This window comes from Bubalus bubalis, chromosome 2, assembly GCF_019923935.1.
Source record: "Bubalus bubalis isolate 160015118507 breed Murrah chromosome 2, NDDB_SH_1, whole genome shotgun sequence".
NCBI lineage: Eukaryota > Metazoa > Chordata > Mammalia > Artiodactyla > Bovidae > Bubalus > Bubalus bubalis.
This window is the reverse complement of record NC_059158.1, coordinates 88,481,641-88,503,044: the sequence shown is the minus strand read 5'-3', so window position 1 is coordinate 88,503,044 and position 21,404 is coordinate 88,481,641. Positions and strand designations below refer to the sequence as shown.

Genomic DNA, 21,404 nt, shown 5'->3' with positions numbered 1-21,404 from the left:
CAGATAGGCACTGTCACATAGTTACTTTCTATTTTATTTCTATGAAAAATCAAAATGTTCTCTACTGTTCCAAACCTACCTTTTCCTGGATGCTTCTTTACTGTGTGAATATCTAAAATCAAATAACAAAGATATTGAAATGAAATTTTCCTTTTAATTCAGCAAAGTTATATCATTACGTCAGAAAATGATGGCCCATGGATCAAATCTGAGCACGTGTTTTTATAAATAATGTTTTATTAGAACTCAGCCATGTTTCTGTCTTTGGCTGCTTTTTTGCTACAGTTGAAGTGTGACAGAGACCATATGGCTCCTATATCCTGAAATATTTACTATTTAATCCTTTACAAGAAAAATTTGCTGACCCCTGATTTATTTAATCAATATTAGTGCTCACAAAGACATACACTGCCTTTTTTTAAGCTGAAGAACAGGATGGGGAACACATGTATACCTGTGGCGGATTCATTTTGATATTTGGCAAAACTAATACAGTTATGTAAAGTTTAAAAATAAAATAAAATTAAAAAAAAAAAAAAGAATCCTCATCCAGTCTCAACACTGTGCTGCAATAAAAATATGAGTAAAATATAGTCCTGCCTACAAGAAACTCAGTTTTGTTGGGATCTGATGTGGAGTTGGTCCAGTAATGATAACCTCCCTGGCTTTTTGCAGATTTAAAAAATGAGTACCTTCTCATGTCTCAACAATCTTGGGAAATGAGTAATAGCTCTTCCATTCAAAAAGTTTGAGGGTTCCTGTTTGAGGATCTTCTACTGAAAGAATATATCTTTTCCAAGTAGACTCTATATCAGAATTTGAACTCTGCTATTTTTGATCTAGGCAAAGATCCAGAGAAATATACAGGGAATGACCCAGAGAAAGAGAAGTAAAGGACTTGTCAATGGAGGACTACTTGGTGCACTACTTAAGACCCATGAAGAAATGTCAACATTGTTACCAGTAACAAAAACACATTTATATATATATATATATATAAATATTAACAAAAACACATTTATATAAATATATATAAATGTGTTTATATATATATAAATGTGTTTTTGTTAATATATATATTTATACATATAATTTATATATATATAAATGTGTTTTTGTTAATATATATATTTATATATAAATATAATTTATATATATATAAATGTGTTTTTGTTATATAAATATATATATATATTGGAGAAGGCAATGGCACCCCACTCCAGTACTCTTGCCTGGAAAATCCCATGGACGGAGGAGCCTGGTAGGCTGCAATCCATGGGGTCGCTAAAAGTCGGACACGACTGAACGACTTCACTTTCACTTTTCACTTTCATGCATTGGAGAAAGAAATGGCAACCCACTCCAGTGTTCTTGCCTGGAGAATCCCAGGGATGGGGGAGCCTGGTGGGCTTCCGTCTCTGGGGTCGCACAGAGTCAGACACGACTGAAGGGACTTAGCATAGCATAGTGTGTGTGTGTGTGTATATATATATATATATATATATATATATATATATATATCGGAGAAGGCAATGGCACCCCACTCCAGTACTCTTGCCTGGAAAATCCCATGGGCAGAGGAGCCTGGTAGGCTGCAGTCCATGGGGTCGTGAAGAGTCGGACACGACTGAGCAACTTCACTTTCACTTTTCACTTTCATGCATTGGAGAAGGAAATGACAACCCACTCCAGTATTCTTGCCTGGAAAATCCCATGGGCGGAGGAGCCTGGTAGGCTGCAGTCCATGGGGTCGTGAAGAGTCGGACACGACTGAGCAACTTCACTTTCACTTTTCACTTTCATGCATTGGAGAAGGAAATGACAACCCACTCCAGTATTCTTGCCTGGAAAATCCCATGGGCAGAGGAGCCTGGTAGGCTGCAGTCCATGGGGTCGTGAAGAGTCGGACATGACTGAGCAACTTCACTTTCACTTTTCACTTTCATGCATTGGAGAAGGAAATGACAACCCACTCCAGTATTCTTGCCTGGAAAATCCCATGGGCGGAGGAGCCTGGTAGGCTGCCGTCTATGGGGTCACACAGAGTCGGACACGACTGAAGCGACTTAGCAGCATATATATATATATAACCTTGATTTTGCAATTCGCCAGTCCAGGTTCAATGCACGATACTGGATGCTTGGGGCTGGTGCACTGGGATGACCCAGAGGGAGGGTATGGGGAGGGAGGAGGGAAGAGGGTTCAGGATGGGGAACACAGGTATACCTGTGGCGGATTCATTTCGATATTTGGCAAAACTAATACAATATTGTAAAGTTTAAAAATAAAATAAAAAAAAATAAAAAGGGCCTCTAAAAACAATACTGTATGATTTTACATAATATTATTGAAAACGTAGTATTGTGTATGTGTAAGGATACTTTTCAAAGAAAGACTGATGAATGGGTATTCATTCTCAGGATGGAGGCAGTGGGCAGGTGTAGAAGGGACACATGGAGTCAGGAAATTTGGAGTGTAGTCCTCCCTGTGGCCTCAGTTTGGACAAGTACTTTTCTCATCTGTAACATGGGAATGTTGTATCTGTTTCACTGCCTTGAAAACTTGTCGTGAAGGATGAAAGAGGTGTCCTGTGTAGTACAGGAAACCTTAAAGATTTGAACAGACATGAGGTGTTTCTAATTTGTTCTTGATAGCTGAATGCTAGTGGTTGCTTAGGCACGCTGTTTATTAGGTTAGCCATGTTTTCCACACAGAGCTGATACCCACACTTTTGGAACCTCAAACTTTGGTTCCTACACCTACCAGTTTTTGCTTTTTCATTGTCAGTATCTAATCAGTCACTAAAGACTGATGATTCTCTTTTCCCATTTCCTCCCTCCATTTTCGTTCTAGTTCTAGTGCTCAAATTACAACTGTCTCCCTTACATGCACTGTAGGTATCTACAGAGCACTTAGGGGTTCCCTGTGTCCTTCACCATGATGTTCAGCTCTTTAACCCAGCACTCCCTGTGGATGGAGCCTACAGAAATATGCTTTTACTCCCATCACCATCTAATGTGGGCTAGCCTTAAGTTCATTCTTTATTTCTGTCTTTAGTCTTACTGAAACGTTTGTCCAGTATTCTTTCCCTCCTCTATTCTCTTTATCTTTTACTATTACAAAGCCTCATCCCTTCTCTAAAGTCTTCTTCAGGAGCCCAGGCCACATCAATCCCCCCTTCTTTATAATACTGGCATTTAGAAACTGTTGTGATTATTATAAACATCTTCCACTGTTAATGATGCTTACTGTCTTAGAAATCTCTATCATTTGCAATTGACTAGAATTTTCTAGCTTATATTTCTAAATTTTCATCACCACAAACTGAGTATATAGCTCAAGATGAAGTTAAAATATGATTTATAATATACTATGCCTTGCAGTAGAAAAACACATCTACTTATCCACAGTAAGGATACCTAGACCTGAATTATATTTCCTGTGACCAAAAATGATACTTTAAAATTCTGAGTTGCAGTTGCCAGAATGAGAGTTGCTTGTTTGCATTTCCAGCTCTATTTGCTTGAGGTAAAACTGTTTTTTTGCCCATTAATATAACAGCCAGATGACACAAGAAAGTCATAGTCTTTGAGTTGATTTATAATGATTTTTTTCTGCATATGAGAGAAAGCTGGTATGTTCTGTAAATTATTTGATGTAAAACAAGACAATAATGTCAGAATCTATTTGAATACTCTCTAAATACCTGAATTTTAGAAGTTTTAAGTGTAAAGAGGTGGGTCAGCTTTAGTCAGGGTGGAATCAAATGAGTATTTACCTTTGAACTTTACCCACCTGCTTCCATTTTACATATAAATCCCTTTTTGTCTTGACATGAGGATAATTGCCACACTCCTTCAGGAATCCTCAGGGCAACACACAGATGGGGTTTGAAGTGGTCCACCTCTGGCTTCCGAATACCCCAGTTTGATTGATCTGTGGGAGTTCCATCAAACCACTTTATGGTTTCATCTGTGGAAAAAAAAATGCTAACTTATTATGAATTATGTGCATGGTTATCAAACATACTAAGTGTTGAATAAACCATAGAAAGCAGCCCCTAAATTTAATGCGACTCTCCTTATCTGATGCATTCAGTTCAGTAGGTGCAATCATGAACTCATCATCAAGAGGTAGGTGTTAGTAAAGCTGTCTTGTGAACAACTCGCTTTATGCTAGATATGAGCTTCTAATGTAGTTCATTTGAGATATCATGTTTCTTAATATAACAGTTTGAATTTTAAAAGTTCTTTATCATTATAACCAACTTAAAGAAATCATTTGAAATCCTAACGTCTGTATCATTACAAAAGAGCTCACTTTTTAAAAGAATGTACAGTGAGCTTCTTTAAAAAAGCAAGCCAGTGGTGTACCAAAGGGTGAAGATGCTGGTAGAATCCATCTGTGTGTAAGTGATAAGGAGGCACCTTGTATGAAAAGGATTTAAAACAAGCAGTATAACTAAGCATACGTTTGTCAGCTTGTTTATTATCACCCTGGTCTAGAAGTTTTAAGCAATATCTGTGATTGAAACACTTTTCCTTGCCAGTGTGGACCCATCCTCCACCTTGGTATACCCCTGTGACAAGTTCTCCATTCCAGTTTAAAGTCATTTTCTTTACAAGTACTTTCTTTGTTTAATTTATTTATTTTTAATTGGAGGATAATTGCTTTACAATGTTGTGTTTGTTTCTGTCATATATCAACGTGAATCAGCCACAGGTATACATATGTCCCCTTTCTTCTGATACAAATACTTTCAATAACCATCAATAACATAAAGAAAAAAAATCATACTCTCATCTAATTACAAACTCTGGCTTTTATGAGTACCAAATAACAATTCTATTAGCACTATTTATCACTGGGACGTTTCCATAACTCTATTGTGCTCTTATATGACATTTTGGAACCCAGGATATTTTAAAGTAAATATGACTTTGATGTCTTATGACTAAGTCTGCAACACAAAGTTCCAGTCAAACATCTTCATAATGTGAGATTAAGTATAAAATAAACTTGTTGTTTGTTTTCATTTTTGGTTTTCTGGGATTATTTCAGAGAATAAGAGGGTATAAAAAAGAGTTAGCAATGTTGTCTTTGGAAGAAATGGCTTTAGGATTTGTGATATTTTTTCACAGCAAATGTACCCAGGGAGAGCCTTCTGGTTTGCGGATGTCATTCGCATCAGTCTTGACCACTCTGTATTTATTTATGCCCTCTCCTCTTTTCTACCCAAGTTACTTACTGTCACCATCAAACTGAGCATTCAGCCAAATCATCTGGACTGAAGAACGGAAAGCTAAAAGCTCTTCTAGAAGAAAAGAGTTTTCAGCTTCATCTTTGATTGTTAAAAGATTAGAGCCTATAAAAGAGACAAATAGCAAATGGATAAGTATTTGTGTATGTATGTAAATATAATTAAAATAATAATTCATAAAGCTCAGGCTTTGACACATATAAATCAATAAGTTAGAGCACTCCCTCACACACCATACACAAAAGTAAACTCAAAATGTTTTAAAGATTTTCTGACATAAATCATAGCAATATTTTTTTCGGTCAGACTCCTAAAGCAAAAGAGAGAAAAGCGCTGTATACCAGAAACTAACACATTGTAAATCAACTATACTTCAATTAAAGAAAAGCTCAGGTTTTGAAAAGTGAAAATTTCTATTGTAAATAAGTAATTTTTGATTAAAATTTTAAAGGTAATATGACACATTAAAAGATGCAAACTGGAACTAAATAGACATTTCTCCAAAGAAGACATACAGATGGCTAACATACACATGAAAAGATGCTCAACATCACTCATTATCAGAGAAATGCAAATCAAAACCACTATGAGGTACCATTTCACGCCAGCCAGAATGGCTGTGATCCAAAAGTCTACAAGCAATAAATGCTGGAGAGGGTGTGGAGAAAAGGGAACCCTCTTACACTGTTGGTGGGAATGCAAATTAGTACAGCCACTATGGAGAACAGTGTGGAGATTCCTTAAAAAACTGGAAATAGAACTGCCTTATGACCCAGCAATCCCACTGCTGAGCATACACACAGAGGAAACCAGAATTGAAAGAGACATGTGTACCCCCATGTTCATCGCAGCACTGTTTATAATAGCCAGGACATGGAAGCAACCTAGATAGATGTCCATCAGCAGACGAATGGATGAGAAAGCAGTGGTACATATACACAATGGAGTATTACTCAGCCATTAAAAAGAATACATTTGAATCAGTTCTAATGAGGTGGATGAAACTGGAGCCTATTCTACAGAGTGAAGTAAGCCAGAAAGAAAAACACCAATACAGTATACTAATGCATATATATGGCATTTAGAAAGATGGTAACGATAACCCCGTGTGCGAGACAGCAAAAGAGACACAGATGTATAGAACAGTCTTTTGGACTCTGTGGGAGAGGGAGAGGGTGGGATGATTTGGGAGAATAGCATTGAAACATGTATAATATCATATAAGAAATGAATCCCCAGTCCAGGTTCGATGCAGGATACAGGATGCTTGGGGCTGGTGCACTGGGATGACCCAGAGGGATGGTATGGGGAAGGAGGTGGGAGGGGGGTTCAGGATGGGGAACACGTGTATACCTGTGGCGGATTCATGTTGACGTATGGCAAAACCAATACAATATTGTAAATTAATTAGCCTCCAATTAAAATAAATTTAAATTAAAAAAAAGATGCAAACTGGTACTTAAAGCATAGAATGTTAATTTGGGAGAACAGTTAAGATTCATATTCAGATACATTCAAAGGGAACACTTTCTTGGGAATGTGCAGTATCCTGAGACATCACCTTGGGTTTTTCATTGTATTCTGGACATTGAACATACTAGCTGTAAATTCAATAATATTTACTTTTTCAATTTTTTTCCCACCTTGTCACACCACCGATTGAAGCAAAACAACACAACGTGCTGCCACTTCACCCAAAAGCAGTGTTTTCACTCTGCCCTTTCTTGACGGCTCAGCGGGTCATTAGCAAAAGGCCCATTGAGTGCTTTTAAAAGAGGGTACTTTTTCAATTATTTTTCTTTTGCTCCTAAAGTCACTGAATTATCAGACAAATGAAGAAATGACATTGTTTACTGAAATGTCAAGAAGGAACACATTGAAAGCATTTTACCACCACAAAAGAATTACCTTTCTTTTTGCAAAATTCATGAGCAGCCTCAAAACTTGTACTCTCTAGGACTGTAGAAAAACTGTAGCAATTACTTTTGAATTTTATCCAGGGAATTGATGTTTCTGAGCACAACTCTAGGTGTCCAGACAGTCTTGTTTCTACGAACAAAATCAGTTATGATTTCAGGGTGGTAACTGGGTTCATTTGTTGAGATAAACATTGTATTACACTCTACGAAAGACCAAGATAAATATATGTAATGAGATTTTCATGATAATACTCTGAAAGAGTGGGTTTAATGTAAATGATCACAAAACTGAAATGGCTTATAGCATGTCTGGCAGAAATAATCTTTACCTATACATAATAGGGTATATTAATGCATAGCTTCATAGGCTTAGTTTGGGTGCTATCTTTCATATTTACAATTAGTGTTGGAAAAAAGATTGGAAAAACTGGGGAATGAGATTCATAGAAATACTAGCAGCTGAATGAAGTTGACAAAAGGCACTTCAAATGAACAAAATGTATTCCATTCAGTGGTGAAGATTTAGTAAATCCTCCTGCTAGTTAACTTATGAGAGAAAATAAATCATTCAGTAAAGTATCATAACATAGCACAGCATAACACATCATAATATAACATCATAACAAAGTAACATGTCATATCATAACATATCATATCATGATATAACATGACATAACGTAACACCACATATAACTAAGTGGAATTTGGGATGGACTTTGCTTCAGAGGGCAAGCATGAGAGTCAGACACATTCACTCTGAGATCCTAGGTGTGTGGCTGTGGGTATGTTACTACCTTCCCCACACTGCCACACACATAAAAGAGAGTTAACAATAACATCTTTCTGACAACTTAAGCAGTTTAGGTGAGCTAGTGTCTAACAACTTAAGCACTCAATAAATGCAGTGTTATTGAGAAAAGAAGGATAATTTTACAGTGTTTTAGAAGGGGAATTGGCTTTCCCAATATATGTGACTATCATTTTCATTTTTGTCCTGAATTGTTTTGATCTGAAGTCATGTAATATGTGTACTATTTGACTTACAGTATCCCAAGTGTAAGTAAATACATGCACACTTACTTAAATGAGAGATTTAAAAAGAAACCAGTTAGTGTTAAGGAACTCTCTTTTTATGTACCAAAGCAATCAAAAGAAAAGGGCCCTGATTTAATGGGGTAGATATGACATCAGAGATCAAGGAAACTCGGCTTCTACTCCAAGAAGGAGCTGTTAGACATCTATGAGATCTTCAGGAAGCTATTTAATGCTCTGAGTTTAAGTTTAATTTTTAAAGTTCACCTGGTTGGATGAGGTGACCTTTAAGTGTAATGAGATTTATTGTCATTATTACCATGTTTTATATATGCTGCTGCTGCTGCTAAGTCACTTCAGTCGTGTCCGACTCTGTGCGATCCCATAGACGGCAGCCCGCCAGGCTCCCCCGTCCCTGGGATTCTTCAGGTAAGAACACAGGAGTGGGTCGCCATTTCCTTCTCCAATGCGTGAAGGTGAAAAGTGAAAGTGAAGTTGCTCAGTCGTATCCGACTCTTAGCGACCCCATGGACTGGAGCCCACCAGGCCCCTCCGTCCATGGGATTTTCCAGGCAAGAGTACATATAAATATAAATATTATTACTATGATGATGATGGTTCTAGCATCTTATTAGTCTTGGACTTAAACAAATCTTCAGTATTCAAGATCCTCCAGGTATTCAAGATCCTCCACACCAGCTCCTAACCTATGGTTCTAGCTTGATTTCCTACTTCTCTCACCATAAACCTGCCATGCAGGAAAATCCCAACACCAGCTTTACTTATACATGTCCAATCCTTTCTTCCTTCCATGTGTGCCCAAGCCTTTCTGCTCAGAGTGCCTCTCCATTTCCCAGAGTTTCCTGATTCCACCCATTCATCAAGACCAATCTCCACAGTCATGTCCTTTAAGAAACCTTTTTACTTTCCCCCAAATGGATCTAATGTGTCCACTTTCTTGCTAACCCCCACAACGCTTGCTATGGTTCTTATATCATTTAGTAGCCCTGCCTCCTGTAACAGTTTTTTGTCTGTATATCACCTACCAGACCAAATCCTTCTTGAAGGCAAATAATTCTTTCTACTTTCCCTCAAAGCTGCTGCTTAGCACAGTGCCTTGCATAGTACAGGTTCACAGCACATATTTCTTGAGTTGAATAGAACCTACCAGTGGGCACTTGACAAATGGCTCCTTGCAGATACGACTCGCAGGCTTTGCTACTCCAGCGTCCACTGGTGTCAGCAAAAACACAGTCACCAAGGAAGGATGATTCATCGTCTTTCCAAAAAGTGAAGGAGGATTTGGTGCCATCTGACCAGTCAAAACTAAGACCATTCTGTGGAGAGAAATTGAACCATCATTTCCTTGCTGTGAATGCTGGTGGCATCAGCCAGTGCTGTCTGAGCAGCCCTCAATTCACACATGGATTTTTATTTCCACTTCTAGACATATTTTAGGAAGCCTAGGACAGCTTGTCGGAGAAGGCAATGGCACCCCACTCCAGTACTCCTGCCTGGAAAATCCCATGGACGGAGGAGCCTGGTAGGCTGCAGTCCATGGGGTCGCTGAGGGTCGGACACGACTGAGCGACTTCCCTTTCACTTTTCACTTTCATGCATTGGAGAAGGAAATGGCAACCCACTCCGGTGTTCTTGCCTGGAGAATCCCAGGGACAGGGGAGCCTGGTGGGCTGCCGTCTATGGGGTCGCACAGAGTCGGACATGACTGAAGCGACTTAGCAGCAGCAGCAGCAGGACAGCTTGTGAGTATGGCCTGACAAAAAGGACTCTCTGACACAAGCAGTATCTTTTTTAGTTTTTGGGAATCCTTGGTTCCTGTCCATCAAATTTCCCAGTAAGCAGTCAGAGTGAAGCTGTTCTATATCTTGTTTTTTATTGTTGTTTAGTCGCTAAGTGGTGTCCAACTCTTTTGTGACCCCATGGACTGTAGCCCGCCAGGCTCCCCTGTCCATAAGATTTCCCAGGCAAGAATACTGAAGTGGGTTGCCATTTCCTTCTTCAGGGGATCTTCCCAACCCAGGAATCAAACACGCGTCTCTTGAATTGGCAGGTGAATTGTTTATCACTGAGCCACCAGGGAAGCCCATCTTGTTCTTTCCACCAAAATAAATTTAAGATTGAGCCACAGGTTCAGTCCCTGGGTCAGGAAGATCCCTGGAGAAGGAAATGACAACCCACTATGGTATTCTTATATGGGAAATCCCATGGACAGAGGAGCCTGGCGGGCCATAGTCCATGGGGTTGCAAAAGAGTCAGATATGACTTAGCAGCTAAACAACAACAGCAACAAAAGTTCACACATGTAGTTGAAAACATAAAAGTGCCAAAGAAAACTTGGCTAAATAGTTTATGCTCTTAACATCGGAATTTCCATGTATGATAAAAGAATCCAGAGACTGTAAAGCAAAATTGCCTACAGAAAGTTGAAACATTCTCTAATAGAAAAATACAATAAGGAAAACAACAACAATAACAACAATAAATACAACAAACAGCCATGAAATACCATCCTTTCAGCTATCTGGCAAGGATTAAAATTTTGACATACCCAGTGTTGACAAGGATGTGAAAAAACTAGGTGTTATCATATACTGTTGTTAACATGTAAATTGTCACAAACTTTTGGAGGGCAATTTGGCACCATTGCATGTTAAAATTTAAAGTGTACTTAGCAACTTCATTTCTGGGGATTTATCCTACTTGTACAAGGATATTTATTGTGCCCTGTTTGGAACTGGGAGAACTGGGAAGAACCCAAAAGTCCATTCACAGGAGAACGGTTCAATAAGTTGTGGCATATCAGTATATGCTGCTGTCTCAAAGACTGTATTAGACTTTTATGAGTTGACACAGAAAGCTGTACAAACTATATTAACAAAAAGGCAAGGTTAAGGACAGTAAATATATAGTACGAGCTCACTTATATTTAAAAAAGAGTATACCTTTTAATCCATTACATGTATATGCATACACATAAAATTTGTAAATGACACACAAGAAACTGTTTACAGTGATTGACTTTGAGGAGTGGAACTAGAGGTCAGGATTGAATAGGTTTACTTTTTATTATTTGAGTAACCACTTTCATTTAAAAAATATTATTTTCCAAACCATATCACTGGAGGGGAAAAATAACATACATGTTAAATTACAAGGAGTACTGAATTAATTAATGACCAAATTTTTAGGCAGGAGGCATGATTCATTTTTCTTGGGGATTCTTTAAATGCAGCAAATTACCCGACTTCAGGTGTTTGAGTTCAGGATGTATTCTAGTGTACATATGAGGTGGTATCCTGAAATTTCTCAGACATCTTCAGAGAACCTTTGAAGGGTATTAATTTCCAGAAATTAGGCAAGTAGTTATTTACTCTGAAAAGGGACACCTTTATTTTGTAGTCATATGCTGCTCATAAGGTTGGTCAATAGTTATTGTATGCTCGTAGTATTAGATGCTCAGTCATGTCCGACACTTTGTGCCCCATGGACTATAGCCTGCCAGGCTGCTCTGTCCATGGAATTCTCCAGGCAAAAATAATGGAATGGGTTGCCATTTACTTCTCCATTGTTCATAGGGTTGGTCAATAGTTATTGTATAATCCAGTTACTTAAATGTTACATTTACTGTTATTTCGTGACTCTGTTTTCCTGTGGTAATGTCAGTGGCTATCTCACTAAAGAGGTAGATGTGAAACTTAATTATGCAAGAATCATACAAGGGATTTTAGGAAACCTACATCTTCAGTGAACAGTCCAATCCAGTGGGCGTATCCCACCCGGTTAAGGATAACAGTGAGGAAAGACTGGTGGTACTGGTCTGTAATGCTGGCCAGTTCTGCTCCATGCATCAGGCAGGTTTTTAGTGCTGTATACCAAGTCATATTTGCATTAATTATTTTGTAAGTTCTGTTTCCATATTCTAAGGTATTAGGGATTGGATACATATCAGATGTATTTATACTGTGTCCAGAAGCATCTAGAACAAGAACAGAAACAAAAATTATTTATAGCATCTGGATGAGAATAGGGGAGGCAAAGCTTAGCATGGATCCCAGTACAATGATTCATACTATTGTTAACATCAGAGTTTTTCTTCCCAGAATTGACTACTTCACAATGAAGACAGTATCTGTAAGTATAGGTGACTCTAAAGGACAAAAACACTTAGAAAATTTAATGAATGGGTTTTTAAACATATATAAACATATACTGAATCATTTCTAGATTTCCTGTTTTTGATAGTCCCTTGTCAAACTGACCACTTTTTGGTGAAACTGATAGTGACCTTGTTAGGCAGGTTTAATTCTAGTAGGTACACTCAGCCTTATACATATATTAAGTTCTGTTGCTGGCAGAGCTTAATATTTACTAAGAGAATATTAACAAATATAATGTAGTCAAATACTGCTTGCAGACATAACTTACAAATGCATATTCTCAAATATAACACTATTAAACTTTTGAGACTGTTAGTTGCTATCCTGTTTAATATTAATATAATTTCTAAAGAGAAGTTAAAAATAAGTTAATAAATGTTTAGAAATACATTACAGTTCTTATAAACCATTATTATTAATACATCACCCCCTGTCAGAGTCAAGATTTATAAATGAAAAGACTAGGTTTTCCCACACATGATACTTGGTTCTTCGTGTTCATGAGTGGCTGTGATCAAGTGAAAACCAAGCTCGTGTGTTATACAAAGATGTTTCCTCTTTGATACACACATTTGCCATTTTGTTCTGTACTATATTCAGGCTAAATTTAGGAATTCTAGAACACAAAGACAGGGTATTTCTGAACTGTCTGATCTAAAGTAGCTGGGACTTCTCTCTGTATACTGGTTTTATCACATTTGGGGTGAAAAGGAGCACGGGGAGATGTAGATAGACCCAAAGACCTGGGACTCAATCGCAGACCTGACCCTAAATGGCTTAGAGACCTTGGCCAAATTAGTCAGTCTCTCTAAACTTCAAATTTCTGGTCTGGGAGAGATTACTAAAGCCTTTGTTAGAAGTATGAGGGTAAAATTCGAGGAGATGTTTATGTAGAGCACTTACTATAGGATGTGGAACTCAGCAGGGACTCAGTAAATGCTACTTCTTGCTCTCCTCTCCTATTCTTGTCATACTCTCCCAGATAAAAAGGGCAGAGTGGGGATTTGACTTTTCCCGAAACTGTTACCTCAATGTAGCAGTAATATGTATTGTAAAACCGTTGTAAAACCAAAGTGAAACAAATCTATTCACCAACTAAAATTTTTTTTTACCAACTAAATTTTGATGGACAACACTTTCATCATCTCTTTTTCTTTGTAGAAGTCTGTTTACCAGCTGATATACCAAGTCTAAATGTTATTTATACAAAACCAATATAACACCAAAGTAGCTATTTAATAAGTTATTAAAACTAAAGTTACTGAAATTCTTTGTATGTGTGACTTAATGCCATTTTAATTGACTCTCCCCACTAAGTCATGCACCTGTATTTTCACATATATGAATTTCTCGCTATGTTATTGATTTCATCATTTCAAAACATAAGTGATTTTGAACATTACAATATGCCACCTGCTTCCCTGAGAAAGATAGGTCCACTGGAAACCAAATTCAAAATTGGGGGTCTTGATTTAGCCCTTGTCTCTCTTTTCATTTAGGTATCTTTATTCTTTTGAGCAAATCAAACTCTTTGGGTTCTAAACCCGAGGCAAACACATATTCATATGACAAATAAAGAAGAGGAACCAGAATTTGGATAGCCAGAATTTGTAGACCACAAGAACTTAATGTAGTTGAATAGTAATATAATAAAAATAGTAATAAGGAAAACAATAACTGTTTGTTAAACATATGCTGGAACTTGCTAAACATTGTATATATGTAAAGTCCATTAGATAATTATTATTCCATTTTACAGATGCAGAAATGAAGATTTGGAGAAGATGACAAACTTTACTGACAGTTTATTTACAGAGATGGGGTAGGAACCCAGGTGGTATTTGAACTCCACCACTACTGCTCTATGCTGTCTCCAAAAAATCATATATATTCTTAGTTCCAGAAATATCAAAGAGAGAAAGTGGTTCAGAGAGTACTAAAAAGATCAACATTATTGTTAATGTTGATTGTTACAATGATTCTATTCCTACAATAAATATAACAATTCTATTCTTAGAATAGAAGAGAATCATTGTATTTAACCAAGAGACCTTGAATATGTTCCTTATTTTTCCTAAGCCTCAAGGTCCTCATCTGTAAAATGGGGAGCCTTTTACCTACTTCATAGAATTGTTGTGAGGATTTTATGGCATAATACTTATAAAACGAAGGCACAGTTCCAGGGGCATCATACGTGTGCAAGTAATGATGTACTGATATTATTTTATTCCTACAAGGCTCTGCTCTTCTCATAATACTCTTCCTATAACTGATCTGATATCTTCTTTCAGTTCCTAACCACTACTATTCTTAAGTGATAACTGTGAACTAGGAAATAGGGTTTTCCTGAAACTGCTTTTATGAGGATGGTTGATACTTAGTAGCATCAAAGAGTTCACATGTATGTAACACTAAGAGGTATAATTCATATTCCAAGTAAGCATGTATATCCTCGGCTGCCTAGAATTCCACACAGCTCTAGACACAGACAATGGCCTTCTAGGGAAGCCTGGGACTGGGTAAAAGCAAGAGATGTGAGCTCTTGTTAATTGTTATTTTTATTACTCAAGGTCACTTAGTTCACTGTCCCCACTGGCTACTTGTAGCACTATAGCTCTGGTATTTCATACCGGAAGTCATTGGGCGTTCTGATAATCAGATCTAGAAAAGTGCTGTATGCCATGTTTAGCCAAAGATACCATTTTAGGATTCCTAAAAAGGAATTACGTATTGAGTTGGCTTATTTCCTTGACTCTTTTGCAATAATTTTTCAATGTCTTTTTAATAACCTGAACAGACACAATCCTACAGCAAGCAGTAAAACCTTTTAAAATGACCAAAATGAATGCATAAACTTGGTCATCACTCAGGTGGTCTCTGGAGTCCTTAGAACCCCACTAGCGGGTGCAGCCCTGAGGTAGTAGAGATTAAGTCACCATATGTGTGTAAAGTTCAAAGAATAAGTGCTGGCACTATTAGCTATGAAACTATCATTTATACAATGTGTAAACAAATCTGGAAGAGAAGAGTAGGCCATGGAAATGAAAGGAATAAAAAAGCAAATATTTCTTACCCTGCATTTTTTCACAAACAAACCCATAACCTTCTCTACAGTCTTCAAAATACCATTTTCCAGTGAAATGAAAATTAGGATTATTTGACAGCAAGCCACAGAGAGGAATGCGTTTTTGAACTTCAGTGGTGTTGTGATTTGGAATCTTCAAAAAAAATACATGTTTAAAAAAATGGTAACATATAACATTATTATAACACTGACATTTTTATTAAGAACATAGTTTTAAAAATTCAAACACTATTATTCCTTTATTTGCATTTAATAAATCTGTTCACAAATCACTTTGTAACCCACAAAACAAATAAATAATTATTGTGACAAGTAATTACATCTATGGAATGCATGAAGATTATATGAAATTACATTATTAAAAATATATTAACAAACTAATAAAAATTAAACTTCAGTAAACAAGTCTCAAATAGGATCTCTTGCTAAAGTGACTGATAAAAAATAATTCCTAAAACTTACATTTATTGTATCAAATGGAGACCAATTAGAATATGACACAGGCCTTCCATTTAGCCATTTTTCATAATCATCATCTTGTAACCCTATCCACACATTAGTCGTATGGCCAAAAAGATTCATGGTAATGAAAGCTGAAAAATGAGAATACATTAGCAAGTTTAATACACATAAACCATGTGTCTAATCATCACATTCTGTTTATAGCTATGATTTTATTTAAATGGCAGCAAAACTTAATTACTAATCAATTGTAGGAATTCTTTACTTTGTCCTTATTAAAGTAATACAGTCTCTTTCATTTTTATTCAGCTTAAATTGACAGAAATTAGCTGGCTAAACCTGGAATTTCATCATATCATTAACAAAACAATTTTCAATGTTCATTCAATGTCTTCCTAAGCAAAGGAGGGCTAATTGCTTATGCTTAAACTAAAGTATACAATTATTGCCTAAATAGCAAATAAAAGTATGTAGGGATCTAAAAGGATCTAAAAAATTATACCATGCAATTATAATAGACTTTACCTCAGATTATTTTAGCTATTTTGAAATACTGATCATAAGTATGTCTTTATTATTTCCATTACTCCTGGTGAGACAAAAAGCTCTGAAAAATCAGCAGTTTCTAAGCAATGGAGTGTACTAACTTTTACAGATATCATGACATAAACCTTACAGGTCACACTGAGAAGTTAGTGTCACCAGCAACATAATACTTAAAATGTTGATTTGGAAAGGTTAGTATTTCAGAGAAATGTTTTAATAGACACTTCAGTAAAAATGGCGATTTTTGCCTGATTGAACATTGAGTACGCTACCTTGTTCCACCTCATTTTCAATGGCAACCAGTGTCCCCCCTTCTTCAACACAAAAATCTTGAGCAGATGTCCAGTTCTTCCAGTCACTTGGGCCTTCAGGGATTTTCAGCAAAAGGCACTATAAAAATGTCCCCAAAAAACATTCATTTCCATATTTTTCTAAGTGAATTAAAAGTTTCCTAAACACACCGAGGATCAGCTTTGAAGGTTCTTAATGATTTTCTTGGACAGAAGTGACTCTTTTTTTTTTTTCCAGCTACTCCAAAGGTGTGGAAGTGAAACCAAAGGACCAGCTTTCAGGGTGAGTCAGGCCTTTTGTGCATTTGCATCAGGCGGCCTCAGAGACAGTGATGTGTTTTGTCATGCAGGATGTCAGAACAATGTCTTCTGCTCAGTGAAAAATAGCATTCCTTCTAAAAAGACGCCGGCCTCACTGAAGAGTTTACAGGGGAGGATTTCATCTAAAAAAATTTCTTTTGGTGGCAGTTAATATGTTCATTTGATTTTATTTACAAATACACTGTCAAACTTTTAAGTGAGAGAAGAATCCTGGGGACTCAGACCACATCAGGTATTTAAAGTCCCTAAATACTTGGAGTCAGCCATGTGGTCCAAAAGTCAGTGAGGAAGAGCGGGAAAAGAAAAGAATGAGCCAAAGGGAAGAAAAGCAAGAGCAGGACCAAGGAAGCCTAGGAAGGAGAAACAGAAGGGAGGGGCACAACAGTGTCAAGTGGAACTCAAAAAGAAGGCTGTGCGGTTTGGCAGTGAGAGCTGCCTGTTACTCAGGAGAGAATCACGTCTGTGGCATGGCAGGGGTTACTCATTATGGAACAAGAGGTATGGAATGGTAACTGCTAGGCAGAGCAGGCAAGGTGAAGTAAAGCACCCCCTCACTAAACTCTGTGAAGCTTAACCACGTTAGTCAAGCTATCTGGAATCAGAGGAGAGAAGACAGAAAGATAGAAGAGAAAGCCTTAGGCAAAGTTCCAGAGAAGTAGGGAAAGACTTTCTGCAAAAGATATTCCGTGTGGATTATTCTCTCATCAACGAACATAGCCACCCCTGGTCAGTGACGAGTCTGAGCGTGAGATCTGCCGCTGAGAAAATCCCAGCTACAAGAGTATTCTAGATTAATGTGGCACCCTGCACTTGAGAGAGCATTCTACCCCATCCTTCTTTAATATCTAAATGTATCAGTCCCTCATCCTTTCCCTACCATCATAAACTCCTTAAAAAGCAGAGACTAAATGTTCTCCTCTTTGAACATCACAACTAAGAAGGTCTTCAATAAATATTTATGGAACAAGATAAAAGCCAATAGACCTGAAATGATTGTGAAGTGACATTCTGAGGATTCTAGATTTAATCCAGTGGTTCTCAAAAAGACCATTTTACTCCTTAGATTATATTTTGATAATGTCTGGAAACATTTTGGTTGTCACGGTTCAGACAGTGTTGAGGGGGTAGAGAGCGTTGCTATTGACATCTAGTGAGTAGAGACCAGGGATGCTGCTAACCATTCCATAAGGCACTGGTCAGTGTCCTACAGCAAGGAATTAATTATCCAGACCCTGATGTCAATACTGCTCAGGTAATTCTTCTCAGAACTCAGTTCTGAACATGCCGCCCTTTAAACCCTTCAGGGATTTTCCATGGTGCTTAGGACAAAAACCAGAAACCCTGATCTAGCATGAAGCTGAGTTGCCAACCAAGACAGGAAGTACATTTTCACTTTTTCTGATCCTCTTTACCTGTTTGCTTCACAAAGAAATGGAACTGGCTTTAAAGGATTTTAGTTTTATAACAACTATCCTTTCTATTTCCTTTAATTCTGCCTCTTTCCTCTAATTATAAATTCCAAAGAGTGCCACATACTAATTATTAGGAAGTCTTATCATTTAATGTGAATTCACCTTGTGTTCAGATAGTCACACTAATGAACCATTCATAAATACCAGTGAACCTCACTGGTTCGTTTAGCTCAATAAATCTCTCCAGAAAGCACACACACATACCCTCCCCTATCCTACCCAGCCTCACCACTGCCCTGTTTGCTTCAGCCAACTGAGGCTTGACTAGCTTGACTATGGGAGTGTAGCCTCCCATTACCACAGCTTCATTGTATCTAAAAATATAACGTTTACTAACACACTTTGAAATTGTGTCATTAATAATTAAAGCAAAGTACTAAGATGAAGTACAACACCCTTAATTTTAAATTGTTTATTTACTTACTGCTTTGCAAAACGTGATCAAGTTTAATGCGTCTCTGATTATTGATGTGAAGTAAGGATACGACTGAAGCGACTTAGCAGCAGCAGCAGCAAGGATACCTAACTGTATTCTAAACGAGTTTTGCATATAAAACTCTTTTTTTGGTCTCCAAGTCATTTCCAGTTCAAAAGGTGAAAATGGAATTCATGATCTTTCTCCCAGATTTGGTCCTTTTTCATTCTTACTGATGTTGAATAGCATAGTCAATAATGCATTTATGTAAGTCTGAAACCTGAGATTTTCTGACTCTTTAGTCACCTCCATCACCCCTTCAGTACTACCATCTGGACATCACATTTCTGAGTCCTTCACCGTCTCCTATTCCCACTGCCCCACCATGATCTTAGCCTCAGGGACTCACCTCTTGTCTGGACTATTGCAGTATCCTCCTAACGGCTCTTATTTTCCTCACCCTTGCCTTTCTTGGGTCTAGTTTTGGTACTGCAGACTGAATGCGCGTGTGCTCAGTCACTCAGCCATGTCAGATGCTTTGTGCACTGCAGCCTGAATGATTCTTTTCCCTGATCATGTCCCTCTTTGGTTAAAATGCTTTGGGGTTTCCCACTGCTCTTAGGATAAAACCAGGAACTCGAACACAATATCACCCTTGCCTACTTCTTTTGTCTCACTTTCTGTATTCTAGTTCTCTATGCTTCTTTTACTTTCTTCAATATATCACATTCCTTTTCACCACAGGTCTTGAGCACATGTTGTTTCCCTTACTTTTGATGCTTCCTGTCCTTCTGACTGTTTCAGTTAGGTCTTCCTGTTATACACTTCTATGGAACTCTCTAATTCTCCATCATATATGCCAAAGTTGTAAATTAGAGTTATTTTCCTGATTAATTTACTAATGTTTTGTCCCCTCTAGCCTATAAGCTCTAAGAGAGAAGGGACTGTATTTCTTTTCCCTCACCAGTGAGTTGTCAATATACAACACAATTAAATGGAATGAATGAAAAAAGTGCTAAGAATCTGAATAAGAGGAGAGCATTTTCTTTAAAGGAAGAACTATGCTATGCATGAAATGAAATACTGGCTAATCTAAAACTAGATGGTAATCTAAAACTACATGGTCTTGAATATTCATTGGAAGGACTGATGCTGAAACTGAAACTCCAATACTTTGGCCTCCTGATGCGAAGAACCGACTCATTGGAAAAGACCCTGATGTTGGGAAAGATTGAAGGTGGGAGAAGAAGGGGATGAGATGGTTGGATGGCATCACCAACTCTATGGACATGAGTTTGAGTTAGCTCCGGGAGTTGGTGATGGACAGGGAAGCCTGGCATGCTGCAGTCCATGGGGTCACAAAGAGCTGAGCGACCAAACTGAACTGAACTGAACTGAGAAGGTACAAAGCAGCCATCACCACTAAATCCAGGTCCTTGAATAAAACATATAAGTAGAAGCACAATAGTTAATCTGATACATACATACACACAAACAATGTCTTCCTCTTGTACATAGCTTTGCTGTGCCAAATTTCTTACGTGACTCACTCTTCCTGGGATAATCCCTGGTCAAGCCTCTTTTACATCATCAAACATGAAGAAAATAATGTATGAGGCATGAGAAAAGCCACGACTTCTGCTATCTCAGTTTTGAAACTATTAATAGTGAATAGTCAATCAGGCAGGATTTTTTTCCCTTAGAAATAACCAATAAGAATTAGTCCTAGGAACAGACAAGCGAGAAGCAGTTTAGTGAAACATATTGATGTTTATTTAGAACTCTGAAGTGAGTAATGTCTGTCATTGCTGTCTCCCAATTTTCCTTCTATAGCTTTTTTGTTAGAACTATCCCCACTGGGCTTTCCACTCCTCTCAACCATTAATTCTCCTATTTCCAGCTTTTCTAATGATCTTATAAACCCACTTATTCTAAAGTGGAGGTGACAGATGAGGCAACCTCAGAAAGAGTTCCCCCCCCCCAAAAAACGTAAAGGAAAGTGTTAAGGCAAAGGAATAAGACTCTAGTGGTGGGATTTTAGCCATTGATATGCAGGGGAGGGCACTGTGGGTGGGAAGACACACCTGGGGACCCTGAAACCTCATCCTGTAACAGGTCACTTCTCATGGAGCCTGCTGTGACCATATCCTTAGTAATCAAATCCTCTGAATGGTTCCAAGACTCAACTGTACAACTGTTGCTTTGCTGGGCAAATCTGGCTGCACATTAGAATAACCGAGGGAGCTTTCCAAAAATGCTAATGCCTGGATCCATGCAGATCAATTAAATCAGAATCTTTAGGATGTCACCTGCACCTTGATATTTTTAGAAAGCTTACCTGGTGATTCTAAGTATTTAATCAGAGCTATGAACCACTAATCTAGCTATTAGTTATCAATAAAGATTAAAAATAGCCCCTGAGCG

The 21,404-nt window shown here is 37.7% G+C and overlaps 1 protein-coding gene and 1 non-coding gene across 4 annotated transcripts in view; both read right to left on the bottom strand.

Annotated features, from left to right (window-relative positions):
* PLA2R1 (phospholipase A2 receptor 1) overlaps window positions 1-21,404 on the bottom strand; it is a 142,159-nt gene that overhangs the window by 2,117 nt on the left and 118,638 nt on the right. For 2 of the 3 annotated variants that reach the window (XM_044934832.2, XM_006073133.4), the window contains exons 21-29: window positions 16,755-16,872; window positions 15,937-16,067; window positions 15,463-15,607; window positions 11,970-12,208; window positions 9,380-9,548; window positions 7,169-7,309; window positions 5,249-5,365; window positions 3,796-3,972; window positions 80-112 (exon numbers count right to left, since the gene is read on the bottom strand). In XM_044934832.2, the coding sequence (XP_044790767.2) occupies window positions 80-112; window positions 3,796-3,972; window positions 5,249-5,365; window positions 7,169-7,309; window positions 9,380-9,548; window positions 11,970-12,208; window positions 15,463-15,607; window positions 15,937-16,067; window positions 16,755-16,872 (1,270 nt within the window). The remainder of the gene's footprint in view (window positions 1-79; window positions 113-3,795; window positions 3,973-5,248; window positions 5,366-7,168; window positions 7,310-9,379; window positions 9,549-11,969; window positions 12,209-15,462; window positions 15,608-15,936; window positions 16,068-16,754; window positions 16,873-21,404) is intronic. The other variant, XM_025276141.3, reaches the window with a different exon arrangement.
* LOC112583105 lies at window positions 6,903-7,038 on the bottom strand. The gene has a single exon (XR_003107452.1). It is a non-coding gene; the product is annotated as a small nucleolar RNA SNORA21 (small nucleolar RNA).